Here is an 18,399-nt window from a genome sequence, read left to right as displayed (position 1 = left end):
AGCCACGGATCGCTTGGAGTTCAGTTGTCTTTGTTAATCGAGCACGGTCGACCTAAGGAACAGGGAAAACAATAAGCGACGCTCAAAATCTCTTGTTCATCACTTTGCAGAGAGTGCTCGGCATGCACCAGCCCTTCTCCTTATTAACTATCTACTCTTTATTAGAATAAATGCGTGTACACGGTTTAATTAGTCTCACTAGTTTGCCTTCACGCGTCCCCTAATCACTGTGATGTACAAGAAAAGGCACTCTCAGTTAAGGTCCAATGGCTCGGAAGATGTGCGCTCGGAAGACGTATTCTCAACCCGTGCCTTGTTGTGTGATGGCCTCATGTCCTGTTATTAATCATAATCAATCTCCAGCAAGTTCGGTACAAGCTCGAGTTTCAAGGGGAATAGAGACAGCTCCATCGCTGCTACCAAACACGAGCTGCCCATTTGGAAAGTAGCCTCGATGCAAAATCTTTTAATTTTAACATAAATAATTTGTTATCCACATCCCCCAAGAACCCATCCATAACAACTTCATAAAACAGGAATAAATAGAGGCCGAAGTAAGACTGCATACCCATATGACAAATGGGTGGAGAGCCGCATCACAGCACATGGCAAATTGTGCCGAGTGCAGCTTGAAGTTAGCCGAGGGTCTTCTTCCCCCCTGCTTGCGGGTTATCGCTTATACGCCGGGGTCATGTTGCTTGACAGATGATGGGAGCCGCGCTTGGCAGACATGGCGGTAATGAGCCACGTCTGACTGGCATTACCGGGCCCTTATTGACACTGACAGACACTGTGTCACGGATGCCAGCAGAGCCATAGACCCCCCCTAGTTCTGGTTACACTCAACCCGCTGCCTCCACAGAAAATACGTGTAATTAAGCAAAGTACCGAGACCATCGCAGGATCTCAGGTAGTGGGCGAAGAAGGAAGGAAGATGGCTTTAGAAAAAAAGGTTAAGAAATATCTGACACCACCGGGGGACCCGAGACAGGGCAGACAGCATTAATATTCTCCCGGGGTCCGGTGCCGTACATCATGGGTCTTCATAATGACCATGCCCAGACATACATCATGGTTCTTCCTAATGACCCTACCCAGACTCTACCTACTGAGCTCCCCCGGAACATAATTGTTTCATCAATAATGATCACGTCCCGCTAGCAGATCATTTAGTTTCTTTGCTTATTCTATTTGTTGAAATTTGCTCTCTGGGCTGTGCCAAAAGGTTTTTAGGGGCCACACAAGAGTGCGTGATTGTTTATTTCTGTAGAAATAGACTTTTCCGTATGAGTCATCGAATGACACAAGGATTTGTCTACTCTTGGGTTCTATGATATTATATAAAAGCTTGTATCGGTCAATTCATCACCACAGTCTTCCCCCGGCCTTGGAGCTCTAATCATTTCTCTTATCTTCAATTCTATATTATGCAAGTCTGTATTATGCCTTGCGCACTGGAACATGACCTATCAAGGTCTTCGCCCACGTCAACAAACAACAGCACTCGACTTTTTGGCTGACAACAGAAACCTTAATCCGACAACAACTACTGAGCATCAACGGATGTGGCACACTGACCCGACGGATGCTGTGTTGGTCGGGGCAGTGGGCGAGGACCTTCACACGTCACACTGCGGTGCTCTACCCAGAACACAAACACATAATATGCATTTGGGTTCTGCGTAGAGCACTGGAATATGACATGATGATATCTCCAGTGCTATATATTATAAAGCATCGGAGAGCAGCTGCAACTCCAGTGGGCCGTGGGGGCAGTTTCCTCTGACTGTGTTTTGTGTTGGTGGCCGGTGGCAGACGGCACCCCGATGTCCTGGTGGCTGGACCAGGCTGGGGAGAGGAGGACCTACTGGGGGGGCTTCCTGCCTGGGGTCCAGCAGTGCTCCTGTGGCCTGCAGGAGAACTGCCAGGACATGAACTACTTCTGTAACTGCGACGCCGCCACCAACTCCTGGTCAGTTGTGGTGCACACAAACACGCACAAACACACACAAACACACACGCACACTAATACACACTAACACACAGCCAGATACACATACACTGGCACACAAAAATACACACAACCACACACACACACTAATACACAAGCACACAAATGCAAAACACCACCCACACAATAATACGTACACACACACACACACACACACATCTAAACTAATTTGCAGAACACACACACACACACACACACACACACAAGTGCTTTGACCACATACCAACATAGACACACATACGCATGCCTCACACACACACAAACACACACACACATTGAAACACAGGCACACACTACCCAAACTACCCACACCAATTGTAAGTGTCTGTTTTTCAACTGTCAACACCTGCTCCGCTTGGTGGAAATGTAAGTACTTCTGTGTAGAAACGGTCGGTCACAATCAAGCAGAGTGTGGCATGTGGAAATTCACCGGTGCTACCACTCCGCTACCATTCAAGGCACTCTCGCCGCATGCCAAACCTGAAGTGTGAGTTGGAAGTACTGTAATTTAACGCACAAATAAAGACAGAAAAGCGCACAGTGCCACAGTTTTGTTCATCACTTGTTACGATGAGAAATGCTTCATTACTTTGAAAGGTCAGAGGAAGTACTGCAACACTGTCAAGAAGTGTATACAGTGTACCATACTGGATTATGATTTGAGTCGAGTGCCGACTTAAATCAAGTTGTTCTTCCCCGCCACACGTTCTCTGTTGGTAATCCTCTCTCCCGTGAATCCTGCCTCCGTTGCATTTGAAAACCCGCTCGATCTACATACATGTCCTGAGGCGCGTGTCAGCGTTGTGATGTATAGCTCCCTCTGTGTTTACTCTGTGTGTGTTCCAGTTAATGCAAAGGAACTCAGGAAGCATCTCTACCCTCTCCCCCCTGCCCTCCGGCGATACAGGTCTAATGACACGGGAGTGCTCTCCTACAAAGACCACCTGCCCGTGAGCCAGATTGTGATCGGAGACACCAACCGCACCGGCTCTGAGGCCGTGTACCGCGTCGGCGCCCTACGTTGCTATGGCGACAGTAGGTGATCACTTTTGTTGTTATGGAGATTTCTTTTTTCTTTCATGAGTGGCAAAACATGCACTCCGATTTCTTCGATTTTTCAGTTTTTTTCTTCCTGTTGCCATTCCGTTTCTTTCTTTTTTGTTTCCAACACTCAATAGCTGGCATGCCTTTGTCCTCCACCCTGCTCCACCTCCTCCACCTCCCCTGTGTCTGCCGTTGATGTTTGAGGATGACAGGCAGCCCTTTCACCCCAAGCAAACACATTTAATGAGCTTATCTCCTTTTGTACTTCTCCTTTAATTACGGGATTTGATCGGGTTCTTTTTTTTTTTCAACCTCACATATTCCCATGCGCCCCTATTTTGACACCCTCCATTACCGTTGGTGTTCACCATGAGCCTGTGATCCAGGGTTGGAACGGTGGTACCCTTCACAAAGATGCTTTGACTTTTCCCTCTTCTCATTGTGCTGTGTCACAGAAAGTGTCTGACACCCCCTGCTGTTCAAGGGGTATCGGGTGGGGGCATTCAGACAGTGGAGGATGAACAACCAAACTGCATGGATTTGACACCTTTTCTGTGAAAGTGGACTTTATTTATTAATTTATTGACTCCATTATGTGAGGCAATTTGTAAGCCAACATATTTACTATTGATAATAATGAATTGAATTCCTTCCTCCCTTCCTTCCTCTCCTACTCCCTTCCTCCCCTCCTCCCTTCCTTCCATAATAAATTATATTTTCACCTCATCTTGTCCCATCTTTCCTCCCTTTAAATTCTTTGTTTTACTTTGACACCTTCTGTCTGTCTGCAGAGTCAACGTGGAACGCCGCCTCGTTCTACCAGGAGTCCTCGTACCTCCACTTCCCCACCCTCCAGGCAGAGCTGGGCTCCGACATCTCCTTCTACTTCAAGACCAGCGCCCCCTCGGGGGTCTTCCTGGAGAACCTGGGCCTCAAGGACTTCATCCGAGTGGAGCTCAGCTGTGAGTACGGGTGGTTCACCTCACAGACGCAGCCGGAATGTCGGGACTTTAACACGCGTCACGTAGCGGCGATACATTAAAAAAATGAAAAGGATTCCGGGGAGATTGCCTGTAAATGTCCTGGCGGTTGACAGCTACGTTCAGAGGGGAGCACTCACAGAATTTCCTTCACATGCAGACGCCCACCTTATAGCTGTCAGACATCTTTTCTTTCCCTTTATTTTTCTTATCAGGGGGAAATTCCAGCCACAGGTGATAATTCAATTCCGGCGGAATGTGAGCGTCAGTTCTACACCATGTTGTGTAACCCTAATGACAAAGCCAACAGCATATTATCAAGCTGTCACACACGCCGCGGAGAACGCAGGTCAATTTCTCGTCCGACTATTTAATCAAGTTTGGATTCCTGCTGAATACCAGAGAAAGATGAAGGAAGCTAGGATTGATAAGAAACTCCTTTGGTGCATTTATTTAAAGGGAAAAGGAAATAAGCGATGTAGGCCATAAGAATCTGTGCTTCATTCAAGAAATCGTATTACCTTTGCTATGGACATTGATTTACATTTGCAAGAACTGTAAATATCTCAAAATTTGGGTCACTAACATATGGATGGGCCACAGAGTGGTTAGTTAAAGTTAATACTGGTTAAATAATCAGTTCTACACATTTATACACACAGCGCCCTAACGCAATCAATCACAGGGATCACAAAGTCTTTTATATCAGGGTCCATAATGAATCACCTCAGCGCTCCATAGCTGAGGGGACAATGTGAGCTATTGACGAGCAGTCTTCCCAGCGCTTCATAAATCCTTTTCCGGGGTCGTCGTTGTATCATGTTGCATTATGGGCAGGGGGTTACATTATATAGTAGAAACTGTGAAAAACAAAAGGCCAGGGTCACGTTTAATCACTCCTGTTCTCACAAAACAGATTTGAGATTAATACCTTAAGTCTGATGGCAGACAAGCTCAAAGGACAGGAGGCTTCAGCTTGTCGTTCTTACGTCACTAGAGCTGACTAAGTTTGACCTCGCTTTTTAGCCTTCAGATCCCCGCCTCCGACGACGCGATTGGTCAGAACAACAAACAAAGCAAAACGCTCTGTTTACCCCGATTTGGGCTTGCTTGCTGTTCCAATTTGAGAAAATGAATCAAAAGTCTGATCCGTTATGTCGGACCCCCTCCACCAGCTCCGTCGGCGGTGGCCTTCTCCTTCGACGTGGGCAACGGGCCGGCGGTGCTGACGGTCAAGTCCCACGTGCCCCTGAACGACCGGCAGTGGCACTACGTGCGGGCGGAGCGCGGCGTGCAGGAGGCCTCGCTGCAGGTGGACCAGCTGCCACTGCGCTTCCTGGAGGCGCCGGCCGACGCACACGTCCGCCTGCAGCTCAACAGCCAGCTGTTTGTGGGTGAGCAGCGGTCCGCCGCCTCCACACCACTGCCCCTCTCTTGTTCCAGCGCTGACTTTGATTCAGTACACAAAGGGCTTATCGCGGTTAACGGCCGTGATATCGCCGAATGTGGCAGGTTTTTAGTGTGGCCCTCCCCCCCTCTGCCTGAAATGGAGAAGTGAGCGTCAATGTGAAACGGTTGGGGAAAGAATGATATAAAGCCGACGCAGTCACATAAGTGTGTGCACAGATCACACAAGCAGATGAAACGTATCAGCCACACCGCATTAAGCAAAGCGTATAAAAACCTGTGGCAGACAAACAAAACTGTAGACACAGAGCATATAAAGCGTTATTATGTTATTATATTGTGGAAGTGGAGTCACTTGTAGACAGAAGAACCAATAAGCCAAGCACATAAAAGAGAGTTGGTGGTAGCTAGCCACGAGGACGGTGAGCCGAGCACTTGCAGGGAATACTTGAACCTCCTGCTTCAAAAAGCAGTGTGGGGGTTTTGCAGCGGGGGCCGGTGTTTGAGTTCCTGTGGGTTCGGACAAAACATGGTTGTGTTTAACATTTTTATTTGCTTAGAAACCAGAGAGCCATTTAGGCTATAAATGTAATGTTGTCTACACCACACAAGTATTGAATGATCATTCAGAGAAGGTGAGGTGGAACTAAGTCAATCAGTCGGACTGAATTAACTATATCAAATAGCATGCAGCAAGCACATTTGTAACACATTTCCAGTGGACAAGGATTCAGAATTGTTCTATATCAGTACTTGACAGGAATTTTGCCTTACTATTTCTGACTTAGCATAAAGGCTCTTCTTTAAAGCAAATGTGTGTCTGTTCCAAATATGTTTTTGACCTAGGGCATGCCCCCAGACTAAAAAGGAAAAAGTATGTTTGATCGAAAGACAACGCAACAATTTGAAGTACATTTGGAAATAAATCTTGAACTCAATGTTTCAAAGAGGAGGTGTTTTACAGCATATTGTGGTTTCTGCTTTTCACGTGGCTTGTACACGTCATTTCATTGCTACGTAGGATAATTTCCTAGTAAGAAAGAAAGAAAAACGTCTCCATGGGAGTCGAAATGTTGAAGGCACTTGAAGCTGCACTCGGGGCCAGCTCTTAAGAACTACTACTGAGCATTGGAACGAAAAATAGAGGGGTTGAGGGACTGCTGTAGACATGAATATATTAGAATTATTAAAAAAAAAATTGGAGGTTGGGAACAATAGAGTTTTCCTGAGGAGTATTTAAGTACAGGGGCTCAGTACTCTTGCATCACTCTAGTCTCTCTCTCTCCCTCTCTCACTCTCTCGCTCTCTTACCCTCACTCTGAATTCATTTCAATTAAAAAAAGCTGCATTGGCGTGGGAAACATATGTTTACATAGCCAAAGCAGTTGGAAAATTAATCAGAAAGATCTGTACACCACAAACCAAATACTTTGGTTGTGTCTATGGCATTCGAGGGAGATGTTACTCTGCAGTTACACGATTACAATGTCATGAAAGATTTGGTTGTTGTTCAGCTACCTTGGGGAATGGTCATCAAATGAAGACTGTATTTCCTTTCGGTGACGGCCTGCAACAACGATAGCACACTAAAGCACCCTGGCAGAGTCAGGTTTATCTTCGTACACTCCTTCATCTCAGTCGCGCTCTGCGAACGCTGCTCGGACCTCACAGATGCTTTAAAGATGACTAACGGTGGTCTCTTCCTGCAGGGGGAACGGCCTCCAGGCAGAGGGGCTTCCTGGGCTGCATCCGAACGCTCGCCATCAACGGCGTCCACTTTAACCTGGAGGAGAGGGCCAGGATGACGCCAGGGCGTCAGCTCCGGCTGCCCCGGTTACTGCAGCGGCTCCAGCAGCCTGTGCCACAACAGGGGACGCTGCATCGAGAAGAGCAGCGGCTACGTCTGCGACTGCTCCCAGTCCGCCTACGGGGGCCCGTCCTGCAGAGAAGGTGTGCAAAGTCCGGCCTCATCATTAGGTTCCCAACCCGCTGACATAGACGCTCTAGCCCCTATATGTGGCACTGAGAGGCGCCGCCGCGTGAGACGACACACACGCTCCCCATTGCCCCCTAATTGGCTCATGCCGGGCCAGATTTAAAAGGCTTTGGCTGACATGCGGGGCCGCTGACAAATGAGGGAGGTAAAGCAAATGTCCATGGACACCATTACCATAGGTTTTTCCCCAGGGTGGGAAAATGTATGTATTTTCATTTACCGCCTGACTTGTTGTCTGTCAGTGTGAACAACAGGGTAAGACGTTTTATGCAACCCCCCCCCCCCCCCCCGTGCTTGGTAAAAAATGCTTGTAGCTTTGCTTTTGAGGTTTTTTTTTTTGTTTGTTTTGTTAGGAGAGGGCACTTTGGGAATCCGCCTGCACAGGTGAAACAGCCCGGCGGTAATTGAGGCAGAGATGCAGCGCCGCCTCTGACTGCATCTTCACTCCAATCAGTCCCGGAGAGACGACCGCTTTACGGTGCTCTCAGCGGGTGTATTCATCCCGATCTGAATGGCGCCCTGCTTTAGGATGAGCCCCGTTTAGCGCGGTTTCATTGGAGACTGTTCTAACAGGGTGTTCCTCCATTAACAGCGTGCTTCACTTCACTGTTGTTCCTCGACAGGGATACTCACAAAAAGAAAGTGGATCATTTACCGCCCCATAGAAAGCCAAGATGAGTGGGAGACACCTGATATAAGACTCCAATTGAGTTTCAGGTCGGTACACCTCGGCATTCACCGCATCGGCGGCGAGGGAGGAGGTCCATAAAATCGGAGATGTATAAAATCAAAAATCAAAGGTGCTTTAGGTTGGATATGAGGAGATTTTCAGAGTGGGAGTGGTGGCAGACACGGGCTGCTACGCACGCTTTTCCTGGTGTGGCAGGGAGGATCCAGCTTTCACTTTCACACTCATCCAGAATCCCATTACTGTGGGGGTGGATCTATCAGATGTCGCCCATACAATGGATTCTGATTTTGATCCCACATTCACTCTCATCTTTTGCTTGTGTAAAAAAGTTATATAGATACTATAAATAAATTGAAAAAGGCATGAGCAATGAAACCTTCCGGATTCCTTCGGAGAAAAGTGAAGTTGTTGGATACTGCAACTATAGAAAGTGAACAGTTGAAGGCCTAGCATTGGTTCCACGTTGACTCAACGCAAGGGGGTTTATGGAAAAATTATGTCCTTGCGGAGCCTCCATGCGTCCACCGAAAGGGGCTGACTTGAGCTTCCCAAAAATTGTAACCTTGCGTCGAGGCGATGCCGAAGGGCTGTGGTTGGTCCGCTAACTTAATCCCTGACGTTAACCAGACGCAGAACCAAAACAGGTTCACGACTGTGTTGAAGCGACTGCGTGGTCATTGCGTTGCATCAACGTGGAACCCTAACTAAGCCTAGTTTAGACCATCTCTGCAGCTTCCGGAAGTGGGACTTGTTGCGATTCAGAGGATAAAATAGCATATCTCAAGATCCGTTGATCAATAGACTGCTATTGCCTTTTGTTTTTTAGGCGAGCTCCTGCTAACGTTTCTCGTTTTGTCACCACCACCCACCGGCCCCCACCGTGTTTTTCTCTCCAGAGGTGTCGGTGTCCTTTGACAGCGAGTCCTCGGTCACCTACACCTTCCAGGAGCCCTTCTCGGTCATGCAGAACCGGAGCTCGCAGGCCTCCAGCGTGTCCAGAGAGAGCAGCCGAGCCAGGGAGAACGTGGCCTTCAGCTTCCTCACCTCCCAGCGGCCCGCCATGCTGCTGAGCGTCAGCACCTTCAGTCAGCAGTACATCGCAGTCATCCTGGCCACCAACGGTACGCCGTCTTACACACACACACACGCACACACACCACTCCACAGCCACACACCATTTGATGAATGTATGAAACGTGACCGATGGGTCGGAGACAGCAGGACCCTTGAGGCATTCCACATGTTTCATGTGTACATGTCCTCTTGCCTTTGTCTTTTATTCTGCACTCAATTGGTACGTTTTATATTTTTCTTGCCGATCATTGGAATTAATACTTTGATTAAATGGTGTTTTTGCTAAAGCCACCTCCTAAATCTGACAAAAGTTACAGTTAGCCACTAAGACTAACCAACTCAAATCGAACTGCAAACATGATCTACAAGGACATTTATGTATTAATTTATATTCATGTGACTATTGCTAACAAGCTTCAAATTCAATGGCCCTAATTACCTGTGGTAGACGTTTGTACCTTAACTAAAACAATATGGTGTCTGCATGCAACTGCACACAATGCCAGCATTCTTCAAGTCCCTACCTTATTCTGAGAATTAGTGAAAGAAAATAGCTTTTATGTAGAAGCGCAATTGGTCCCGGCCTTCTTTTTCATCTCGTAAAATTATGCTGACTCCAATGTTCCCTTTGAATAATCCCTGCTTTGAAGAACAGTTAGTTTAGTGAGCAAAAAAGTAAAATGTTTTATTTGAACCAGCCGGGTTTTGGTTTGTATTGGCAGGGAAAATTATCCACAATAAAGCTGCTCAGTTCCATGGTTATCCATGCAATTCATTGGAAAGTATTAATGCATATAAAACATCAGTTAAATCATTGAGTTTATTTGTTTGTTTTTCAACTTTTGTTAGGTGTATTTTTTTAAGAAAGTAATTTAAGTCCTATTTGTCGAGGTCATTTGACAGTACGAACATACTCACCAAGTCAGATGCGCTTGGGTAAACGTTTGAACTAAGAGTTCCCGATAAATCACTTTGAGTTCATTAAGTGTGTTTACACCTTCCGACCTTTTCCGTACCTTTCAAAGAAAAGGGTTCGATCCGTCCCGCATGCAGTGTTCTACACGTCCCGCGGAGAGAGGCGTTGCCTCGTAGCTTGTACGTTCTACCCCCCCCCCCCCCCCCCCCCACGACTGCAGTAGGACATCAAGGTTAATTCATAGTGTGTGCCTGGATCGCACAGAGTCGAATTCTCGTGTTACTGACGCAGGCTTTTGAAGCCCTGCAGTGCTTGGCTCAGTGAATATGCGGGTAAACAACAGCCCGTCCGTTTCATTCATGTCTGGTTGGTGGGGGAAACATGGGCTGCATGGTTATTATGGCTGGTCCCCACTGCGCTCCTTAGCACGTACAACACACGGCGTGTTATCTGTGCATTTCCCAGGTGTAGTGCAATGTTTGTCCTTTAGGTGTCCCATATGGTATACAGGGCCTTAGGCACTTTGAATAAGCTATCCAAGGTAACATTGTTGCTTAAGCGCAATTCCCATATTATCTGAACATAACAGAGCCAAAGAATCATGTCAATGCTTGTACATTTTTCATTATCATTCATTTTATGAATGTGTTGTTATTAATTAATTCAGTCTCAGAGGGCTGATCTGAGACATCTGAGCTTATGCATATTTTTTGATGTATAAGCAGCGATATTTTCCCCGCGACTGAATAATAACCCAAAAAAAGATGACAGAACTTTTGTTGCAGTATCCACTTTGGTGCATGGGAATTATGTGTTGAACAAAATAGGAATTAGGTTGGAGGTTTGTTCAAAGTTCCTTGAATGCCAATCACATCCGAGAACAACATGCTGCTGTCTTGGGAAGTATCTAATTTAAGAAAATCTAAAAAAGGAAATGCCAGTTCCCATCGAGGGAAAAGGTCGTCGATAAAACTTTGCTGCTGCGCAAATTGTAGCACTTTTATGTGTTATTTTTCAGCCTCCCAGTTAAAAATACAAAACCAATTCAGGTACCCCCGCGGTATAGAGTTTGACTGTTCGCTGACCCGAGCTCCATCGGAACATTTTTCTTTGGTACCCCCAAACGGTCGGACCCGTTCCCATCAGACCTGCCATCCCGACTCCTTGCGTCCCCTGTCCCCCGTGCGTCGAAGCTTCCTGCGTGTCAAAGGAGCGCAGCGGTCATATGCGCTCCCCCCCCCCCCCCCCCCCGCCCCCCCAGTGTCTGTCGCCGCCTCCCTTTCCGCCCGGCCGCCTCTGACTGGGAGGCGCCCGTGAGTCCAGGCCTTGGTAAATATTGAGTTGTCTGCCTTCGCGACTCTTCATCCACGGTAATCTTGCTCCTCGGTGGCACACTCAGGACTCTGTGCGAAACACAGCACAAAGCCCTCTGCCAACAGATCCCCGATTGTAATATTGACCCATCTCCACTTGATAATGCAAAGCCTTTCTCGCTGTGATCCGCCAGTGTTTGTGTGGGTGGGACACTCAGTGCATATTGACATATTCGGCATCGGAGCAGAGAGATCCAGGATGGAAATATTATTAATATATCCTGTGAGGCAATTGTAGGAGTTTAGTTCAAAGGTTCAATATATTTATATTAACACACACGGGCGCCCGCACAAATGCACAAACACACACACACACACACACACACACACACACACACAATGTATTTGCGTTCACCCTGTCTTTACTTCTGCAGCTCAAGTCAACGGGTGAAAATTTTCCCGTCCACAGGGCTCCCTAAAAGAGGGTACATGCATTGTTAACCAAGGTGATGGTGCTGAAAGAGGATGCTCACTTCATTATCACTGCATCAGACTCGAGTCTGCTGCAGTAAAATTGAATTGAATTGAATATTGACGACTGTGGAAAAAAAAGGGATGGCCAAATGCATACGTTGGTGTGTTATGTGCATCAATTAAACACATTTGTGTGTGTGTGTGTGTGTGTGTGTGTGTGTGTGTGTGTGTGTGTGTGTGTGTGTGTGTGTGTGTGTGTGTGTGTGTGTGTGTGTGTGTGTGTGTGTGTGTGTGTGTCCAGGGAGCCTACAGATCTGGTACCACCTCCTAGCCGACCAGGACCCAGATGTGTTCGTTCCCATTCGCCAGAATTTAGCCGATGGGCGCCTTCATAAAATAAGGATTCACAGAGAGGCCAAGGACGTCTACGTCCAGGTAAACCTTGTCGCTACAAGACATTGCTATACCACAATATCATACCATGATTATTATTAAAAGGACTACGTGTAGGATTAATAACACTAACACTTTATAATTTAACTTAAAATATGAGACCTCCCTAGAATCTCTCCGTTGCGTGGGAAAAGCCTGTGGGCTGATTTATATTTTATTTAAACCACAAGGGTTTTGCCGGGAAAAAGGAAAGAAGTGAAGTCTAAGCGTGGATAATTAAAAAATGTATATCCTTGAATAACTTTTAATTTTGTTATGTTTATTTATGATTATAACTTACATTAGTTTAGGATTGATATTGTTCTCAACCTACGGAGCTCACACTCACAGTGCTCTGAATGAGCGAGCCTTAGCAGGCTAAAGTTCACTTACTGGCCAAAGGGGTCAGTAATGAGAAGGAAAACATGATTCCGACACGTAGTCTGCAGGCTGCAGCTGAGTCGGGCTGTCTCTTGTAAGCACCCCCACGCATCGTTTTGCTGGAGGCACAGTTATTTATTATCTCTTTTTTTGAGTGAATAGAGTGAACCCAACTAAAAGGGGGGGCAAAATAAATCACATTAAACGGAAGAAAAACAACTCAATAAATGTCCATTCAGGTCCAAATTGCTGTTGTTTTAATAGTACCGAGACTGGCTCCTCAGCCCCATTAGGAAGGTGTGCACTGGAGCCGTCGTTTGAGTGCGGAAGTCGAGGAATGGAAGCACTCTACAGGATGGTCCTGTGAATGTAGCGTTTTGTAGGGGGGGACGGGGGGAGGGATCGGCGTAGAACATAATACTGAATCTATAATGTATTGAAAGGCACCACCAGCCGTGGGTTGGATTTCTTGTAACCGGCTTATTATTTGATTACTTTCCACTCAACCAGATCGACCAGGACATCCACAGAAAGTACACCCTGTCATCTGATGCACAGTTGATCTTAATCAGATCCTTGACATTGGGCAAAGTCACCGGTAAGCCCAGCGCCGTGAGAAACAGCCACAACGGGATCTGCTGCTCAGCTGGTTATTATTACTCTTATTAGAATAATGAAGTGATGATTTGAATCAATAGCTGGTCATCATGCCGAGACATTTGGGAGAATCACACTTATTTTACTCTCTCGTTCTCTCTCTATCTGTCTGTCTCTCTCTCTGTCTGTATATCTCTCTCTCTCTCTCTCTCTCTCTCTCTCGCTCTCGCTCGCTCGCTCTCTCTCTCTCTGTGTCTCTCTCTCTCTCTCTCTCTCTCTGTGTCTCTCTCTCTCTCTCTGTCTCTCTGTGTCTCTCTCGGTGTCTCTCTCTGTGTCTCTCGGTCTCTCTGTGTCTCTCTCTGTGTCTCTCTCTCTCTCTCTCTCTCTGTCTCTCTGTGTCTCTCTCTGTGTCTGTCTCTGTCTCTGTCTCTCTCTCTCTCTCTCTCTCTCTCTCTCTCTCTCTCTCTCTCTCTCTCTCTCTCTCTCTCTCTCTGTCTCTGTCTCTGTCTCTGTCTCTCTCTCTCTCTCTCTCTGGTTACATTCTGGTTCTGATTGCAGACATTAATCAATGCATTACAAATCCTTATAATTATTAGCCAGCAAAAGATTAAAGCATGTTGCCATCAATACCAAGGGATAATTGTCTTTATCGTCCTCATGGCTGTTGCTATAGAAACCTATTTGATGCAGCAGAGAGAAAGGCGGTTTAATTCAGCATTTGTTTGTATGGAGCGTACAACGTTGCTTGTGGAGCCAAAAACAGCAACATTACTCTCTTTGCTTGGCAATGAAGATGGCCACATTGCTAAACATCTTGGATCGTTATTCATGCTAAACAAAGAAAATGTATTGTTTATATTTCTGTCTTGCTTCTCTAATTCTCTGCGTACCTGTCTGTCTCTTCATCTGCCTATCGGTCACTCTGTCTTCCTGCATGTCTTTCTGTCTCTGCCTGTCGGTTTCTCTTTCTCTGCCTGTCTGTCTCTCCACCTGTCTCTCTGCCTATCTGCCTGTCTCTGCCTGTATGTCTCTCCATCTGTCTGTCTGTCTCTTTGTCGGTCTGTGGCCTGTCTGCCTGTTTCTCTGCCTGTCTGTCTCTCCACCTGTCTCTCTGGCTATCTGCCTGTTTTCTGCCTGTGTGTCTCTCCATCTGTCTGTCTGTCTCCTTGTCTGTCTGTGGCCTGCCTGCCTGTTTCGCTGCCCGTTTCTCCGCCTGCCTCTCTCTGCCTGCCTGTCTCTCCATCTGTCTGTCTGCCGCTGCCGGCCTGTCTCTCCATCTGTCTGTCTGTCTCTCCATCTGCCTGTCTGTCTCTCCACATACCATCTGTCTCCCTGCCTGTCTTTCTGTCCCTCCATCTGTATGTCTCTCTGCGTATCTGTCTGTCTGTCTCTCTGCCCGTCTGTCTGTCCCTCAATCTGTGTGTCTGTCTCTCTGCCTGTCTGTCTATGTCTCCACACGTCCGTTTGTCTCTATGCCTAACTGCCTGTCTGCATGTCTCCACCTGCCTGTCTGTCTCTCCACCTCTCTGTCTGTGTGTCTCTCCTCCGTTTCCGTCCTCCAGGCAGGGACCCGGTGCACCGGGAGGTGCGTGAGGCGGGACTGAGGGGCTTCGTGGGCTGCCTTTCCTCGGTGCAGTTCAACCACCTGGCCCCCCTGAAGGTGGCGCTGCTGCACCGGGGCAGCTCGCTGCTCAGCATCCGCGGAGCCCTGGAGGAGTCCAACTGCGTGGCGCTGGCCGAGTCCGCCACCTCGCACTCTCTGCTGGGTAAAGGTCCGCTGGAAAGCCCAGCTAGCTCCAGGCGTTCTGCCCGCACCGAACGGGGGGCTTGCAGTGGGCGTTTCTCTCCCTCTGAGGCGCACCCGGAAGTCCCGGGGGCGGCATTTCCGGGCGTGCCTCGGAGGGAGCAGGAGAGAGGGTGCGGGACTTGCTGGCGTGCCTCGGAGGGAGCGAGAGAGGGGGGGAGGGAGGGGGCGGGACTTCCTGGCATGCCTCAGAGGGAGGGAGAGTGAGAATGAGAGAGGGGGCGGGACTTCTGGGCGTGCCTCGGAGGGTGCGAGAGAGACTGGGAGAGAGGGGGCGGGCCTTCCGATAGAGTGATGTCCATTTCCGTTATCCATTCCGGATATTGCTTTTTCACATTTTGTGGGCCGAAAAATATAAAATGTTTATTCTTTGTTGTTGTGCTGCTCGTCACATTGGTGTTGTCCTCGCTCTGGGGACTGTTAAAAGGCACACTCGGGCTCAAAGGAAATAAGGGAACGGAAATTGCGTTTAGGTGGAGGTACAATCCGCGACCCCCTCCCAGCCTGTTAGTAACCCAGGTTCCGTCTGCGGCCTCCATTACCCCGACACAGAGAGAGAGAGAAATAGATCAATTGTTTCTGAGGCTGTGTTTTCGAGTTGTGTTTAGTTGTTGTTGTTTTTTTGTCCGCCAAACAGCTTCAGGCACCACTATTACCTCTCTCTCTCTCTCTCTCCGGGTCGGATTCGGCAACAAGCCTGCGACAGTAATGGAACCGGCAGCGTCCCTCTGTAATGGAAGTTTTGTTTATCGCCCACGACGACAGTATGCGAACGCCACAGCATTATCTGCCACCGCAAGCCCAACTCCCTCCCCCCAACGCCAACACCCACCCTCCCCATCCAAACCCCCCCCCCCCCATCCCCTCCCCGTCGCACAACAAAACCAATATTCCCGACTAGATGAACGGCTCATTTGCTCATTACTGGGAGTTAATGAATGAGCCTGATTCTCTCCTCTCCGCTCCCAGATCAAGCTGCCGAGGAGAAGGAAGATAAGGAGCAACGCAGCGACACCGCCGCCACCCCCGATGACTCCGCTGTAATAGGAGGTGTGTGTGTGTCTGTGCTCGTGTGTGTGTTTGTGTGTGTGTGTGTAATTTTGTGTGTGTGTGTTTGTGTGTGTAAATGTGTTTTTGTGTGTGCCTGCGTGCGTCTGCGAGTGTGTGTGTGTGTGTGTGTGTGTGTGTGCGAGTTCAACCGTATGTGTGCGTACGTACGAGTGCGAGCGAGTATGTGCGTGTGTGCATGCGAGTGCGCGCGCTTGCTTGTGTGTGCGTGCGAGTGTGTGCGTATGTGCGTGTGTGTGTTTGTGCGCGTGAGTGTGTTTGCGTGGGTGTGTGCGTGTGGCGCTCCGTCTCCCCACCGGCTTCACGCCCTCTCTGCCAGTTCATCTGAATCAGGCCCCAGCTGTCTCTGTGATTTGTTTGACTTCGCCGTCGCCGTCTCGACTCCACCTTATTTTTTTTGGTTGTGTTTACTACCCGCGCCCAGTTCATTTTTTTCGAGTTTTGTTTAATTAGCACTTACTCATGTAATTATGATTATTTGCACTATTTCCTTATGTGTTGTTTGTTGTCTGGATATTTTCCTTTACCCGCTGAGAATTTGAAAATAACCGTTTTCGGTTTGCACACAACGCAAATAAACTAATTAGCTCCCGCAATCAAGTGGGCCCTCCTTGATGGGCTTCAAAGGTGGCATTGTTTAATTAAATACACCGGGAACACGGAAATAGCAAACCTGATCACTGCAGCAATTAGCCACCACACTGCCTCCAACACCCCCCCCCCCATCCATCCTCATCCCTCCCCGTCGTTCGCTAACACCCCCCCCCACTCCCAGGTGTGGTGACGGCGGCGGTCTTCGTGGCGCTGTGCGCGCTGGCGGTGCTCAGCCGCTTCCTGTACCAGCAGCGGGCGGAGCGGAGGAGCCTCCAGGAGAAGGAGAACCGCCAGGCCCTGGAGACGGCCTACCGCACCGAGCTGCACCTCCACGGGGCCGGCGTCAGGGACAACATGAAGGAGTACTACATATGACGGGGGGGGGGGACTCACGCCAGCGGGCCCCGGGGTACAAGATACTCACTCTCTCGCCCTCTCTCTCTCTTTCTCTATCTCTCTCTTTCAATTTCTTTCTCTCTCTCACTCTCTCGCTCTCTCTCTATCTGTATCTCTCTCTGTCTCTCTCTCTCTTTCACTTTCTTTCTCTCTCTCACTCTCTCGTTCTCTCTATCTGTGTCTCTCTCTCGCTCTCTCTTTCTCTCTCTCTCTCTCTCTCTCCCTTTCTAGCGCTCTCTCTCTCTCTAGCTCTCTCTCTATCTTTCTTGCTCTCTCTCTCTCTCTCTCTCTCTCTCTCTCTCTCTCTCTCTCTCTCTCTCTCTCTCTCTCTCTCTCTCTCTCTCTCTCTCTTACTCTCTCTCTCTCTCTCTCTCTTACTCTCTCTCTCTCTCTCTCTCTCTCTCTCTCTCTCTCTCTCTCTCTCTCTCTCTCTCTCCCTCCGCCTCAACACACACACACAAGAAGACACTGAAAAAAATGGCCCGTTGGCGTCGGTGCTGTGCTGCTCAGAGACCCAGACGTCGCTCGGTGTTGCTCCATCGTGTCGCGGTCCTTGACGGCAGACTCGATTAAGCCCGATTTCTCATGGAAAAAACAAAAGACAACAGCATAATGGCAGTCCCCTACTGTGTTATGAGACGTGCTCCGGATGGTTCGGCAGGAGGACACAGACCTCCGCCCTGAACACGTGTTCAGGCAGTGGGGGGGTCATCGTGGCGGGGGGCGGAACCGTGATGCCAGCCGGGGGGGGGGGCACGTCCCCAGACAGACAGCAGAGTCCCCTCCACGCCTCCTGAATGTGCACAATATCAACACAAAACCAACGGCAAACAACATGTTGCCAGTAGCGTTCCAAAGGGTGGGAGGGAACATCGGCCACCTGTGGACCACCACAAAGACTCCATGCGGGGGGGTATTGTAGACTAGGCCAATGGGTGACGACGTCAGAGCTTATTTTAGCGGTGTGTTGTGATCGTTTGGGGGGGCTTTGAGGACTGACAAGTGGAGGCACCAGAACTGCCTACTGTAAGAGTGCCTAAGTTGCCTTCAGGTTTCTTTTGTATTTATTTATTTATTTTCTGTCATTAGTGGCGATCCTGATGACATCAAGGGGAGCTTATAGTCATTCCATACATAGCTAAGGAAGGGGAATGTGTTGATGCTTTTCAGTGGTGGACAGTGACCGGCTGCATTTACTCGCTCGATTGCTGTAAATAAGTC

The 18,399-nt window shown here is 48.5% G+C and overlaps 1 protein-coding gene across 1 annotated transcript in view; it reads left to right on the top strand.

Moving 5' to 3' along the window:
* LOC115533625 (contactin-associated protein-like 5) overlaps nt 1-17,260 on the top strand; it is a 55,501-nt gene extending 38,241 nt beyond the window's left edge. Inside the window, 12 exon segments of the mRNA XM_030344211.1 lie at nt 1,816-1,972; nt 2,919-3,046; nt 3,847-4,017; nt 5,211-5,429; nt 7,152-7,249; nt 7,251-7,392; nt 9,026-9,250; nt 12,208-12,341; nt 13,230-13,317; nt 14,879-15,082; nt 16,090-16,170; nt 16,964-17,260. Coding sequence (XP_030200071.1) covers nt 1,816-1,972; nt 2,919-3,046; nt 3,847-4,017; nt 5,211-5,429; nt 7,152-7,249; nt 7,251-7,392; nt 9,026-9,250; nt 12,208-12,341; nt 13,230-13,317; nt 14,879-15,082; nt 16,090-16,170; nt 16,964-17,157 — 1,841 coding nt within the window. The 3' untranslated portion in view covers nt 17,158-17,260.
* The last annotated feature ends 1,139 nt before the right edge of the window (nt 17,261-18,399 follow it).

The sequence above is a fragment of the Gadus morhua genome, chromosome 20, assembly GCF_902167405.1.
Source record: "Gadus morhua chromosome 20, gadMor3.0, whole genome shotgun sequence".
Lineage (NCBI taxonomy): Eukaryota > Metazoa > Chordata > Actinopteri > Gadiformes > Gadidae > Gadus > Gadus morhua.
The sequence above is the reverse complement of the archived record's forward strand: the minus strand, read 5'-3'. Positions and strand labels throughout refer to the sequence as shown.